General features: G+C 38.6%; 1 protein-coding gene and 1 non-coding gene across 3 annotated transcripts in view; both read left to right on the plus strand.

Annotated features, from left to right (window-relative positions):
• DCTN4 (dynactin subunit 4) overlaps positions 1–15,071 on the plus strand; it is a 30,499-nt gene continuing 15,428 nt past the window's right edge. Inside the window, exons 1-7 of one of the 2 annotated variants that reach the window (XM_043597785.1) lie at positions 1–168; positions 2,594–2,664; positions 5,126–5,304; positions 10,819–10,862; positions 13,145–13,252; positions 14,478–14,498; positions 14,929–15,002. In XM_043597785.1, coding sequence (XP_043453720.1) covers positions 34–168; positions 2,594–2,664; positions 5,126–5,304; positions 10,819–10,862; positions 13,145–13,252; positions 14,478–14,498; positions 14,929–15,002 — 632 coding nt within the window. In that variant the 5' untranslated portion in view covers positions 1–33. The remainder of the gene's footprint in view (positions 169–2,593; positions 2,665–5,125; positions 5,305–10,818; positions 10,863–13,144; positions 13,253–14,477; positions 14,499–14,928; positions 15,003–15,071) is intronic. The other variant, XM_043597793.1, reaches the window with a different exon arrangement.
• On the plus strand, positions 14,113–14,216 carry LOC122496501. Its single transcript, XR_006300833.1, has one exon. It is a non-coding gene; the product is annotated as a U6 spliceosomal RNA (small nuclear RNA).

Raw genomic sequence — 15,071 nt, forward strand, 5'->3', positions numbered from 1 at the left:
GGCGAGAGCGTCGTTGGCTCCTCCCCCTCCAAGATGGCGTCCCTGCTGCAATCGGAGCGGGTTCTGTACCTAGTCCAGGGAGAAAAGAAGGTTCGGGCCCCGCTCTCGCAGCTTTATTTCTGCCGCTATTGTAGCGAGCTGCGGTCGCTGGAATGTGTGTCTCACGAGGTAACGCAGTCGTCCCATGAAGTGTGTGTGTGTGTTGGGGGAGGGGAGAAGGGTTCGTCCTAGTCACCGCGACTGGCGGGTAGTTATTTCCTAGCTTGGTGATTGGCTGTGTCTTCTGTCGCTCAAATTTGCTTGCGATTTAATTTGCTTGTAATTTGTCGTTTGGAAAGAAGGAGCGGCCTTGGGTGGGGCTGAGCTGATCTTTTGGTTCTAGAGCACCCTTTGATTGGATAGACTTGACTTTGGGGACCCTGGCGGTCTCCTGGGAGTGGGTTGGTAATTGGGTGGGTTGGGGAGGAAGGTGTAAAGGTGCTTATTCAGGCTACTTGAGGGGCAAGATACAGCCTTTCCTGATTGATACCGGGTGGAGCCCGCAGGCATTCTCATTCATGCTCCTCCCATCCTGGAAGTTCTGCTCCTACTTTGGCCAGAAACTGGGCCTTCCTCTGTCTGTCCGGGCTGTGTTCTGGCTCATGCCTAGGTCTGCAGCAAGGAAGAGGTTGGGTTGGGGCAAATTGAGTGAAAAGCGCTTAGAATAAGGTCTGTCGTGTAAGAAGCTCAAAGGGTTCTATTCATGGCGCTTCTCCAGAGGGAATGGTGCTGGCCTTCGCAGGCGCAAGTGGGGTTGGAAGTGGGATTGCTCAGAACGTAAAAGACCTACCCCATTTTTTAAAATTATCAAATAAAATTCCCAAACTTCTGCACCATTTGGCACATCTTGTTATTCGTTTAGTAAGCTTCGGAAATTAAAAGACGAGTAAGACATAAATCCTGCTGTTGAGTGATTCATGGTCTGGTTAAGGAAAAGCTACTGGTAACAGTTACTGTTTATTCAGTGCTTTCTGTATGCTGTGTGGTTTACCTAAGGCCAATAGAATGAATACCTTTTTAAAAAACTATTTTGTAGTTAGAGCAACAGGCACAATGTTTGCCCTACATCACACAGCCAAAAATTTGGGGGTGGCAGGGAAGATCAGGATTTGAAAGTCTGCAGGCTTTCAAATCAGGATTTGAAACCCGATTCAGAGAACTTCATTGAAGATCCCTGGACTGTTAAAAGTGCATTTGAAAACGTGTCCTATACTGTAAGCCATTTTACACATTATTATTAATAATAATTATCTTGTTGGGTGTATTTTTCATAGTATTAAGAATTGTCAGAGAAAGCAGTTAAATAATACGAGAGAAAAACCCATGCCATATTATATACGCAATAGTTCTTGTATTTTTTTTCTCCGTTAGTATTTTATCTGTGTATATCTCTTCAGTGGGTCCTTTGTCTTTTAGATGTTTCCTATTCCAGCTTCACCTCCAGAATTTATTGGATTAGAGTCTCGTTTGGTGGTCATTAGAGAGATCAGTCTCCATGATTTCTAAGGATCTGTTAGAGAGTCTGGGACCACAACTTTTACAGACAGACTGGTGTGTACCTGGGCGTTTGGGGTTTGGAGAAGGATGAGGCTAGTGAGGGGTGGAGGAACCCAGAAAGTTCTTGGCGAGAACCTGAGATTGGATCTGCATGTGAAGGGACGGGCGTAATTTGAAAAGAGCCACAGGAAGGAACAAATTATAGTATGCCTTTTATGATGAATAAGTGTAAATATTAGTTAACAATACTGTATGTTCTTGGAGATTATTTAAGCAGCACCTTTATTTTTTCAAAGGTAGTCCTGTGTATAGCAGATGATGAAAGAAGAAGCCAATTTCTATCATCATATTGATATTCAAATCTGTGTTTACATCTGAAGGTGATTAGGGTTACTAGAATTGTCAAACAGGATCTACCTACATTAAAGAAAATTATTATTCAGACCTTAAAAAATACAATGAATTTAATTTTCTACTGTGTTTTTGAGTTAAACACAATAAGACTATCTTGCTAGCTTAGTAGTTTAATTTGCCATTTAAATATTTCCATAGTTGGCTCTAGCTGATTTTGTAAATGTTAATCTATACTTCTGCAAATGTGTAATACTTCAGTAAGGAGAAAACTTTTAAGTCTTCCTTAACAATTTAAGTGTGGTCAAGTTATTACAGTCCATTAAAGCTAAGCAGGATGGAAGGATATTTGATCACAGCTTCACAAATTGGGTTATTTTATTTCATTAATCTGTTCCTTAGATCATCATAGAGTTCTTCTTTTACAAAGACAACTTTTAACACATCTCATACATGATACCCTGATGAAAGGGAGCAGGAAAGAGCAGAAAGGAAAAATGGAAGCGTTTTAGGAAATCCAGAGGATAAGAAAAAACTTGGTTGAAGAATAAACCCTAAGCTGAAAACAGTCTAGATTCTTTGGCAGATCAGTGGTTTCTCACTTGCCACTGCAGTATATTTTAGAATTCACTATTTGGCGTAGACATATATACAAGCTAGACCGAGTGCCTTTTTCTCTGATTTTTTATTTCTTGTTTCTTTCTAGGTGGACTCCCATTATTGTCCCAGTTGCTTAGAAAATATGCCATCGGCTGAAGCCAAACTAAAAAAGAATAGGTGAGACTGGGATCAATTTTTTTTCTGTTTTCCTCAACTGTTTTTTGAATAAAACACATGGAATTAACTCTCATTTTTAACTAGCTGATTTTCATTTTTTAGCATCATCTTTGCTAAAGATGAAATGTCCTTTGATTTTTTAAATTAATTTTCTATTTTAGGACAGTTTTAGACTTAAGAAGTATTGTGAAGATGGTACAGAGAATTCTATTACTTCATACACAGACTCCCCTATTGTTAATGTCTTGCATTATATGGTATATTTCCTTCAAATTAATGAACAGCATTGGTACTTTATTATTAAGTAAATGCTATATTTTATTCAGGTTGCCTCAGTTTTTCCCTAATCTCCTTTTTATGTTTCAGGATTCTATTTAGGATACCCACATTATATTTAATAGTGATGTCTCCTTAGGCTCCTCTTGCTGTGACACTTTCTTAAACTTTTCTTGGTTTTGATGACCTTAAAGGTTTTGAGGAGTACAGGTAAGATATTTTGTAGAATGTGCTTCAAACGGAATTTGAATTTGATGTTTTTCTCGTCAGCGGGGGAAATGTGTTATAGGGAGGAAGACAACAGAGGTAAAGTGCATTTTTTGTTACATCACATCAGGGGTACATACCATCAATAGGACTTATTACTGTTGATGTTAACCTTGATCACCTGGCTTGAGCTAGTATTTTTCAGGTTTCTCTGATGTAGAGTTACTCTTTTTCTCCTTTTTTATACTGCACTCTTTGGAAGAAAAGCCACTATTACAGTCAACACTCAAATCGTGGGGAGTTATGCTTCCCCTCTGTGAGGGTTATCTACACCAATTATTTGGAATTCTTTTGCATGGAAGATTTTTCTCTCCTCCCCTATTTATTTATCTAATCATTTACTTAAAGCATGAATATTGATTTCATATACCTTAGGATATAATGCAATACTCACTCCTTCCTTCCTTCCTTCCTTCCTTCCTTCCTTCCTTCCTTCCCTCCCTCCCTCCCTCCCTCCCTCCAGCTTTGGCCATTGGAGCTCCTTCTGTAGACTCCTATAACGCTTTTACCACCCCCACCATTGCATGGGCGGGGAGTTTGGGAGGTTGTTCATTTGTTTGAGCATTTTCTGACTTTCTGGTATTGCAAGATAATCCAGGCTCATCCCAGGACTCTGCCTCAGTCCTGAATTAGCCATTTCTCTAATTAGTCTAAAGAGTTTAAAGTCTCTTTCTCTAAAGAGTCCTGGTTCCTTTTATTGGAAAACTGGTGTTAAAAACCAAGATCTGGGTAGTAGGTATGTTTGTTGCTACTGGGTGCCATTTGGTTTTTAGCTTAGCGTGTATACCTCCATGGATGCAAACCGCTATTACTTATCCTTCCTGAACCCAAGAAATAGCTCCTGATGATCCAGACACTGTTTTTTGTATGCTGTCCACACATTAATTTTTATTTAATCCTCAAAATATCAGTGAGCTGTAAACAGTGGGCAGGTACTATTATTATCCTTATATGAGGATGTTATCCACATGGCAAAATACCGCATAATTAGAGTTATGGAGCAGAGCTTCAGAACAAGTCCAGGAGTGGAAGTGAAATCTTAATAATCTCAGATGGTGAAAATTAAAAGCAGCAAGGCCCAGGGGCCCCTGGAGGGGAAACATTGGCTGAGCACTAGGAAGAGTAGTGCCTAAGGAGAGAACAGAAAGCCCTGAAAATGCACTGCTTCTGAACTAGTGCAGTTTGATGGCACTGTTTGGTTGCTGGGTCGGTTCTGGCACAGCACACAAGCAGTTATTTTCCAAACCCAGTTTCACAGCTTATTGTATTGTTGCCTCCCAGGTTTCCATTGTGCAACTGCTCTTCCTCTCTCAAGGCATGAGCTGTGACATTTGTCTTCGTCAGAAATCTTCGTGATCTGTACAAGCCTAAAAAGAGTCTGAAACAGTTAACCCAGACTGTTTAACAGTGATACCCTCTGTGGAGTAGGATTGGGTTAGGCTCTAATTCTTCAGGAACTTTGGTGCTGATTGCATTTTTTACAAAAAATAATGAACATTATTATTATAAAAATATATTAAAAATTTTTTTAATTTTTAATGTTTTTTATTTGTTTATGAGAAAGAGAGAGAGCATGAGCCAGGGGAGGGGCAGAGAGTGAGGGAGACACAGAATCTGAAGCAGGCTCCAGGCTCAGAGCTGTCAGCACAGAGCCTGACGTGGGGTTCGAACTCGTGAACCACGAGATCATGACCTGAGCTAAAGTTGGACCCTTATCTGACTGAGCCACCCAGGTGCCCCTATTTTTAAAATTTTTAAACAAGGTTTTAATACTTTTTTTATTTCTTATTGTTTGAGGGTCACTCCTTCCTTATAGTTCTCTCTTGAATTCCTAACACCTAGAACAATGTGTGGCACATAGCAGGTGCTTGATAAATATTTGTCAAATGAATGGACAGTTGTGTTTGTTGTGTTATAGGTGTGCCAACTGTTTTGACTGTCCCGGCTGTATGCACACTCTCTCCACTCGGGCAACGAGCATTTCCACACAGCTTCCAGATGACCCAGCCAAGACCACCATGAAGAAAGCCTATTACCTGGCCTGTGGATTTTGTCGCTGGACATCTAGAGATGTAGGCATGGCAGACAAATCTGTGGGTGAGTCAGGTGGACTTCAGCATGAGATTTTGTGAAATTGGCAGTGCTATAATTGCCCACAGATTATTATTTCTGTTACCTGTGGAAGGTAGGAGCTAAATTCCGAGCTAAATCTTTCATGTTCCCAAATTCTCACATTTGTGGGCTACGATATTTCATCTAAAACTGGGTAAACTATTTAGTTTTCTTAGAGTTGGTAAAACAGTATTGATAAATCTGACACTTTCTTAGAATCAAAATATTAATGCTCTTCATAAAAAAGAAACACTCCTGATGATGAAAGACATCATGAACAGATCTAAAAGATAAAAGTAACAAGACTAAGAAAAATATTTGGATCATATATAACAGACTGAAGGTAAATAAACAAAAATAACCCTTGTAAATCAAGGAAGAGACCCCAAAGAAACACTGGGCTAAGCATAAGAATAGCAGCTCTCAGAAGTGGAAATAAAAATGATGAATAACTGAAGTGTATGCATGGAAGGACCCACAGTGGGGTTAAAATGATTCTCTATTTTCACAAGTCCCATCCCTCGTGTTTCCTTACCCTTGAAATATTTTAGGACTTTCTTTTTATTTCTACTCTTTCTTTGAATATCATGAAATGCCTTGTACTATTAATATTCTGTATATGTGAGTTTTTCAGGTGTTTTTAACACTATTAGGAATTTCTTGGGAACAAAGACTTTGTTTTGAATATCTGAATTTTTCATTTAGTTTTCATTGTTCAGGTGATTGGATTTTTGTTTTCACACGCAACTTGGTGAGGTAAATTTTTTAAGTCAATAAATATGCACAAAGGTATGTTTAACTTTATCAGTAATCAGGGAAATGCAAATGAAAACTTCATTGATTTGACAAACTTTTTAAATCTGTTAATATCGGGGCGCCTGGGTGGCGCAGTCGGTTAAGCGTCCGACTTCAGCCAGGTCACGATCTCGCGGTCCGTGAGTTCGAGCCCCGCGTCAGGCTCTGGGCTGATGGCTCAGAGCCTGGAGCCTGTTTCCGATCTGTGTCTCCCTCTCTCTCTGCCCCTCCCCCATTCATGCTCTGTCTCTCTCTGTCCCAAAAATAAATAAACGTTGAAAAAAAATATTTTTATAAAAAAATAAATAAATAAATCTGTTAATATCAAGGGTTGGCAAGAATATGGGAGAATAGTCATTTTATGTACTACTGCCTTGGAGAGCAGTTTGATAACATTTATTAAATTTATTTCTTTTTATTTTTATTAAAAAAATGTATTTATTTAAGTGATCTCTATACCCAACATGAGGCTTGAACTCACAACCCCGAGATAAAGAGTCACATGTTCCTCCAACTGAGCCAGCCAGGCACCTCTATTTATATTTATTTTTATTTTAACAAAATAAATGACATTTTATTTACTTATTTAACTCCAGTACAGTTAACATACAGTATTACATTAGTTTCAGGTATATAATATAGTGATTCAACAATTCTATATATTATTCAGTGCTCATCATGATAGTGTATTCTTAAATCTCCTTCACCATTTATTTTAACTTAAAGATTTTTTGTTAATGTTTGTTTATCTTAGAGAGAGACTGAGTGTGAATGGAGAAGAGGAAGGGGCAGAGAGAGAGGGAGACACAGAATCTGAAGCAGGCTCCAGGCTCTGAGCTGTCAGCACAGAGCCTGACTCAGGGCTGGAACCCACAAACCGTGAGATCATGACCTGAGCCAAAGTCAGACACTTAACTGACTGAGCCACCCAGGGGCTTCACCTTCACCATTTATTAAAATTAAATTGCTTTTATTCTTCTCCCCAACAATTCCATATCCAAATATCCCGGAGCATTCAAACACATCCTCAAATGTGCATATGTAAAATGTTTGTCAGTGAAACAGAAAAACTGTGTTGGTTTGGACCTAAAGACCTAAGGCCCTAATTACCTCTCCATCATTTGAGTATTTCAGAGCAGAGATTGCACTTATTTTCAGTAAAGGAAACTTCCTTTATTTTTACATTTCATCTGTACTCCATGGTTAACACCAGAAAGTAGAAACTGTGTACAGTCAGTTCAAAATCTTGAGTTGCTATTTAGTTTTTATAAAAACAGTAGTATTGCTAACTCCTCATTGTCTTTTTATTTCTGAAATTGAATGAAATTTCAATTCTGAAACTTGATTTAGACTTGTTAAAAATTTGTATTTTGGGATTTTCATTAAAATTTCAGCTTACTAGTCTATGAGGAAGCCCATAACAAACTCATTATGTCAGTTGACATAACAAAAGTGAAGATGGACTTTAAAAACTTTTTGTGTGTGAGAAAGCACGTGTGTGTGCATGTGGGGGGGAAGTGGGGCACAGAGGGTGAAGGAGAGAGAATCTTAAGCAGGCTCTAAGCAGGGCTTTGTCTCACAACTGTGAGATCATGGGACCTGAGCCAAAGTCAAGAGTTGGATGCTTAACCGACTGAGGCACCCGGGCACTAAAGACTGACAGATTTTCACACACTTTAGAAGTAAATATGGATGAAGTTTCTTTAGATTCAACTCTGTTCTTAAAAATTTAAGATTTGACTCTGTGGTGTTTGCTCTTTTCGTTTAGAATGCTTGAGCTCTTGGTTATTTTCTGACTTTGTACATGAGGTTGGTAAAATACTCCTCAAAAGCAAAAGTTAACAAGTGTATCTTTAGTTCCTTAAGAATGTTCATTGGTGGATAGATATTTCCTGAAATGTGATTTGTGTTAAAAAGATCCTTCCTATAGCATCTTTTTAGATCATTAGTAAATATTTGCATGGGTGGTTTTTTTTTTTTTTTTTTGAGTATTTTTTTTAAGTTCATTTATTTATTTTGAGAGAGAAAGAGTATGAGTCTGGGAGGGGCAGAGAGAGAGACAGAGAGAGAATCAACCCAAGCAGGTTCTGCACTGTCAGCACAGAGCCCAATGTGGGGCTTGATCTCACGAACCATGAGATCATGACCTGAGCCGAAGTCAGATGCTTAACCAACTGAGCCACCTAGGCGCCCCTGTTTGTGTGTGTTTTAATGTCAGTGTGGCAAGTAAGTTGTTTGAATTTGCTTACAAATTTAAGTTAATTATGAAAAACAACCCACAGTGGCATAGTACATATGCCCCAGTGAGTTGAAGTGTATTTTTCTACATTTGTATTTTGTGTCTTGTTATCAAGTTATAGAAACAACGCCCAGAAGTCCAAATAGATTTCTCAGTGTTACTCTGTAGAGAATGTTTTATGCTTTTTAGATTATGAGCCATTAGGGTTGGAAAATTTATATTTCAGAACTTAAAACCTGTGTTTACTTCAGAAATCTATCTTCTCTAGGGTATCTTGACAATGATAATTGAATACTAGGAGCTCTTAAAGAGTACAGTTTTTTCTTTCATGATGTCATTGGCGTGTGAGAAGCTCTGAAACCACTTTAGAACTATTTGTTTATTTGTAAGTAAGCCATTGTGTCTGTAAAGTGCAGAGAAATGAGATTGTTATGTTTCCCAAATTGCTCTTCAGAATAAATTACCGGTTCTAAAGAAGCAATTAGGTAAAAACATCCAGAGTTTTCAAAATATTACAACTAAAACATTGCTTTCGCATAATTGTTTTTCATGTTTGTCTCAAGTAAGGCAGCGTTTAAAATACAAATATTGTGGGGCGCCTGGGTGGCGCAGTCGGTTGAGCGTCCGACTTCAGCCAGGTCACGATCTCGCGGTCCGGGAGTTCGAGCCCCGCGTCGGGCTCTGGGCTGATGGCTCAGAGCCTGGAGCCTGTTTCCGATTCTGTGTCTCCCTCTCTCTCTGCCCCTCCCCCATTCATGCTCTGTCTCTCTCTGTCCCCAAAAAAATAAACGTTGCAAAAAAAAAAAAAATACAAATATTGTACTAAAGGATGTTAATTGTTGCAGTTTCTTGCAAGAAGGTATGGTGTCACCTTCAACAAGCATCCTTTTTGTTTTGGAAAAAGGTTATTTTTAGTTACACAAATAATACACATTCGTGTATTTATCTTCCAGCTGCAGAAATTAAACAGAACCAAAACAGTTTAAGCCCTTGTGTAGGCCTTTCCATACCGCATCCCCCTTCCTCTGCCTCCTAAAGAGAGGCAATCATCCCAGTCCTGAATTTAGAGTTTATCAGTGCCCATGCCTGTCTTTATACTTCTCCATATATGTATGTAGCCACTGCCAAATGTTTTTCAATTGGAAACAAGTGGAAAAACACTGCATGCATTCTGCTACAACTTTTCTCTGTCAGCATTATGTTCATGGTATGTAGTTGATTTATGCATGACTTAGCACAGTTTACCCACTCAGTCTCTTCTGATGGACACTTAGGCTGTTTTCATTTTTTGGATTTTGACAACAGTGCTGTTAGAAACATTGTACATATTTCCTGAGTCACAAGAGTAAAGTTTTCTCTACATAACTGAAAGTAAAATTGCTTAAGTTGTGTACATCTTTAGCGCTCCAAAATGGCTTCCCAACTTTGGTCCCACCAGTAACAAGGGTAGACTACCCATTGCTCCAGATTGTTGGCAGGTCTAGTATTGTTGGACTTCTTCCAGATTTTTCCAAACCGATGGTTGTAAAGTGGTATCTCATTATAGTTTGCTTTTCAGCTTTTTTTGGTTAGCTTTTTTGAGATACACAGTAACAGTTGACTCTTGAACAGTGCAGAGGTTAGAGATATTGACCCGCCCCCCCCCCCCATGCCGTCGAAAATCTGCTATAATTTTTGACTCCAGCAAAACAACTACTAATAGCTTATTGTTGACTGGAAGTCTTACTGATAACATAAATAGTTGATTAACACATATTTTGCATGTTATATGTATTGTATGCATATATATTCTTATAATAAAATAAGCTAGAGAAAAAATGAGAAAAAAATACATTTACATTACTGTACTGTACTTATTGAAAAAAATCCACTTATAAGTAGACCCATGCAGTTCAAACCCATGTTGTTCAGGGGTCAGCTATATTCATTATGGTTTTACTTTTAACTTTCTGGAATAATCTTTTCCATTATGATTTGTGCGGTGTATTTCTTATGTAAGAAATTCTTCTCTAAATCAAGGTCATAGAACATACAAATTGCACAGTGTTATAGGTAAGAGCAGGGTCTTAAGAATCAGACTACTTGAGTTTGAATCCTAGCTTCACCACTTACTATCTATGTGACTTTGAGCCTCAGTTTCCTCATTTGTAAAATGAGACTGATAATAAGAATGCCCATCTCAGAGGGCTATTATGAGTATAAAAGGGTATGTAATACATTTCAAATACCTGGCACAGAAACTAAGCATGTGTTAGTTGTGGTGGGAGCGGTTATCTTTATCACCGTCATTATTTTTAGTGAAAATTTTGTTCTGAGTGTCCTGGTTTATATAATTTATAGGACTGTTAGAAGTTCTGTGATTTTATGTGTTTAAGTTGCATTATTTGGCCTGCAGATGATCCGGTTTTTATGAAAATGTAAATATTAAATTATGAAAATTTGTTTAACATTCCTTTGTCTTGCAGCTAGTGGTGGTTGGCAGGAACCCGAAAATCCTCACACGCAACGGGTGAGTGAAGTGTCGTCAGAGAGAGGATGAACTAAAAAGATGGAGGGAAAGCTGAAGATCTTCCATGTTACGGACTATGGATGTGGCATATGCTTAGAAATCTGTGATGTGTTTTTTGGTGTCTGTTACACATAGAAAGTGCTTCTCATAAGACATTAAGTCACAATGGCTGCGTTTTCCAGTGTGACTTAAGTTCATAGAAAAACCTAGCTGTAGCTTTAGTTCTGTGGTCAGGTTGTGAATCAGAATAAGGACATAGTATGCGTTTGTTTCTGTTTGTCATGTATCCTCCAACTAAGTTAAGGTTCTGTTTGTTCTCAAATGCTCTTGGAAATACCATGGACATATAGATGTCTGAACTCCTAGAAACACCACACGTATAAGATGCCCTTGGATGAAGCAGTGGTTGCTGATAGAAGCACGACTCGAGCATTCTTTAACAGTTTAAAGTGAATTGATCTGTTTGGGAGGTACCTGAGCTGATTTCGTTGCCGTGGAAACTCAAACATGAGAAAGAAGATGACGTGCTAGTGAAATGAAGGACTTATGGTCAGGCTGTACATTAAACAGTGACTTCTAATCACTCACCTGTGATATCAGCAAAAGTTAGAAATACCATGGATGAGAGTGTGAGGAATTGGACCTTTCACATACCCTATTGTTAGTGTAAATTAGTACAGATTTCTTGAGCTCTCAACAGCATCTACTTTATGAACTGTGACCTACGGAAATACTTGCATTTATGCACAAAGATATGTATATTCGTTGACCAGACATTTATTGAGCACTTATCATGTTCCAGGGACCATGCTGAACAAGTAGGGATACATGGTCCCTTTCTTTATAGAGCTGAAGTCCAATGGGGAAATAAAACTTGATCAAATTATCCCCAGATAGAGGAGAAAGGGTGATATGTGATGTGAAGGAGAAAGAAATTGTGCCATGTGAACACTTAAAGAAATTGTTTTCATCTTTATTTATCTTCGAGAGCGGGGGACAGGGGCAGAGGGAAAGAGAGAGAGAGAATCTAAAACAGGCTCCATGCTTAGTCAGGGCTTGATCCCACGACCCTGGGATCATGACCTGAGCTGAAACCAAGAGTCAGATGCTCAACTGACTGAGCCACCTGGGCCCCTTGTGAACCTTTATTAGGGAGATTTCAGCTAGTTGAGTCCATGTCTGAGGACTGTGCTGAGCTCTGAGGACAAACAGGCACAGAAGGGGAAGAATTCAAGGCAGAGAGACAGCACATACAGGGAGCTTATAAGTGGAAGAAGCAAAACAAGTTGTAGACAAGAAGGGGAGTGTGACCAGAGCACAGCACAGTATCAGACAAATGGACAGAAGAATGTGGGGTTGGACCATGTGGGACCACATGGACCAAGTCAGGGAGATTGAGAAGCTTTGAACTGTTTTTAAACTAAGTGCTGACAAGATCACGTTAGTGCTTCTAAGAAGTAATTGCTGGTGAACTGAAAGTGAATATCAGGAAGCCATTAAAGTCGCATCATAGGAAGTGCTTAAATACCTTAACAGATATCTGTGTTACACGATAAGATGCAGCCTTGAAAACAATGAGATCTGTTGACTGGATGAAAAGTTCCTAATACTTCTAGTCAAATAAAAAGTTATAATTTATTTCTCCTATATTAAAAGTGTTTTCAGACCTATGAAAGCTACGTATGTATACATGGGGTTTTTGTTTTAATGTATGCAGATCGTAATATTATTGTACCCATGTCTGTGTGTAAGAATGCTATCTAAGCTGATAATTGTGGATGCCTCTGGTGAGGGGAAGGGTGGACTTGGGCACAAGAGAAAAGAGAAGTATCGCTTTTTATTCTTTATGTTAAATATTGTTTGAACTTTTCACAACATATATTGCTCTTAGGATTAAAATATGTTTTAAAAATGAAAAGGTATGAGTGGTGGAGAAGACAGTACAAGCTGTCACAGTCTTAGATGTCCTGTGGCCATGCAGAGAAAATGGGAGCAATTGTGAGGGGAAATAAGTAAAGAAGTAAAAGAATAGTAAAAAGAGGGCTTGAAATTTCCACGCCTTTTCATTGCCCGTTTCTTCCTATTGCCACAGTTTCCATTTTAATTCTGCAAATAATTGAGAGAAATGTGATAAAGAGAAATTCTCTTTGAAGGGCAAACTTGACTACTGTAGTAATTTGTCTCCTTCATTTGTTATGTGTCCGGTCAGTGGTGTTGATTAATTTTGCATATTTCCTGTTAGCTTTTTAGGAAACAAATACTGCATCTTTGATTTCTTACAGATGAACAAACTGATTGAGTATTACCAGCAGCTTGCTCAGAAAGAGAAGGTTGAACGAGATCGCAAGAAACTAGCACGGCGTAGAAACTATATGCCTTTGGCTTTTTCGGTGAGGACTTGGTCCAAAAAAGGAGTGCGCATTTCATTGATCGAGGCCTGTGTGGCATGAGAACAGTGACCCTTTCGGAAATTGGCCACTGTCCTTAGATTCCTGAATGATGAGTAGCAGAGAATCCTGGTGTCTAAGTCTAGCAGTTAACGCTTTTGCCATATCACGAGTTCTATTTGAGTTCTTTCAGTTTTAAGGACATTTGTGTTCCTTTTTGCATCACTGTCCTCTCTCTCCTGATTATTCCCCACAGCTCATGTTTAATTTTGTAGGCATCACAGAACTCTTAAACAGAAAGTCAGAAGAAGGTGGGCAAGTGGTAGGTTTTATTCACGTTACCCAGTAGCCCACCTTTGACATCCTGTAGTAATGGTTTTCCAGCTCTCATGATTATTTCTGGCACCTTCCTGTGTTTCTCCAGTGTGAAGAACACTGACTTTTACGCAATGCATTTGGGTGGTTAAATAAATAGTAACATATGTATGTGTAATTGTTAGGAATTATTTATGGAAGTCACTGTTGACTAGTTTGTACTACCAATCCAGAAGCAAAAGGTTAGGATTTGGCGCTTTTGTTATTGTCCCCCAAGTTTCATTTGCTGTCACAGAACAATTTATTTTCTCCATGCTTGCTGGGGGCCCAGCAGGTTGACATTGAATACATAACATTTATTGAAAGACAGTGATGTCTCAGGCACCGTGCTAAGTGCTTTTCCCATTTTATTTAATTCTCACAAAAATCCTGTAGGGTAGTTTGACAATTGAGGAAATGTAACTTACCATCCTGCTTCTGTATGACAATTAGTTTAAATCACTGAAACTCTAAGGGTTGGTGAGGTCCATATAAAAACCTTTAGTTTTGTGCTCGCTTTGGCAGCACATATACTAAAATTGGAACGACAGAGAAGGTTAGCACAGCCCCTGCACAAGGATAAATGCAAATTTGTGAAGCGTTCTATAAAAAAAAAAACTTAGTATTTAATAAAACATTAAGACATGCAAGGCATCTACATTTGCCAGAGACTTTAATGAAGGCTAAATAAAACTTACGGAATAGTTCAGTGCTATAATCAGCGTACGCACTAGTATGTTTAGGAGAGGAATTTGAAGTAAAGGCATTATTCTTCCAGCTTCCCTTATAACCTGCCTGCTGTATGAGTTTGCTTCTATCTTATGCTGCATTTTTTTGTCTCTGTTGCAACCTGCTGCTATTTGGGGGCCTACAGCAACACACTATTCATGTAGTGGTAAGTTCTCTTTTATGATTCTTGCTAACCCTGAAGAAGTTAGCAGGTGATCACTGGTGTTCCATGAAGACATTCATCATGTAGCTTAGACACTCCACATAGTTCTGGTCTAAGCCATAGAGCCATTGCTTAGATACTTTTAGATTAATAGTAAAAAATAAAAATAAATAAAAATCACATTTAGTTCAATTTTGCTGTACTAATATAGTTTCAGTCTCCATGTGTGATGCTTTTATTATTCTTTTAAGAATAAAGTGATGTGGGGCTACAAATTTCTTTCTTTAAAAGGAACTTTAAATTAGCTTTTTTTTTTTTTTTTTTTTGCTTATTTCCCTGAGCTTCTCATGCTGCCCCACCCCAAAATCTTTCTTTTGGTAAATAGGATGTATAAATACGGGATTTGTAATCGGGATTTCTGAACTCTCTTTAGGACAAATATGGTCTTGGAACGAGGCTTCAGCGACCACGAGCTGGTGCAACCATCAGTACCCTTGCTGGACTGTCGTAAGTTTGGACATTAAATGGCTTGGAGGAGAAAAGCAGGTATCAAAATGAATATTAAAGGAATGTGAC

The sequence above is a fragment of the Prionailurus bengalensis genome, chromosome A1 (assembly GCF_016509475.1).
Source record: "Prionailurus bengalensis isolate Pbe53 chromosome A1, Fcat_Pben_1.1_paternal_pri, whole genome shotgun sequence".
In the NCBI taxonomy this organism is placed as follows: Eukaryota; Metazoa; Chordata; class Mammalia; order Carnivora; family Felidae; genus Prionailurus; species Prionailurus bengalensis.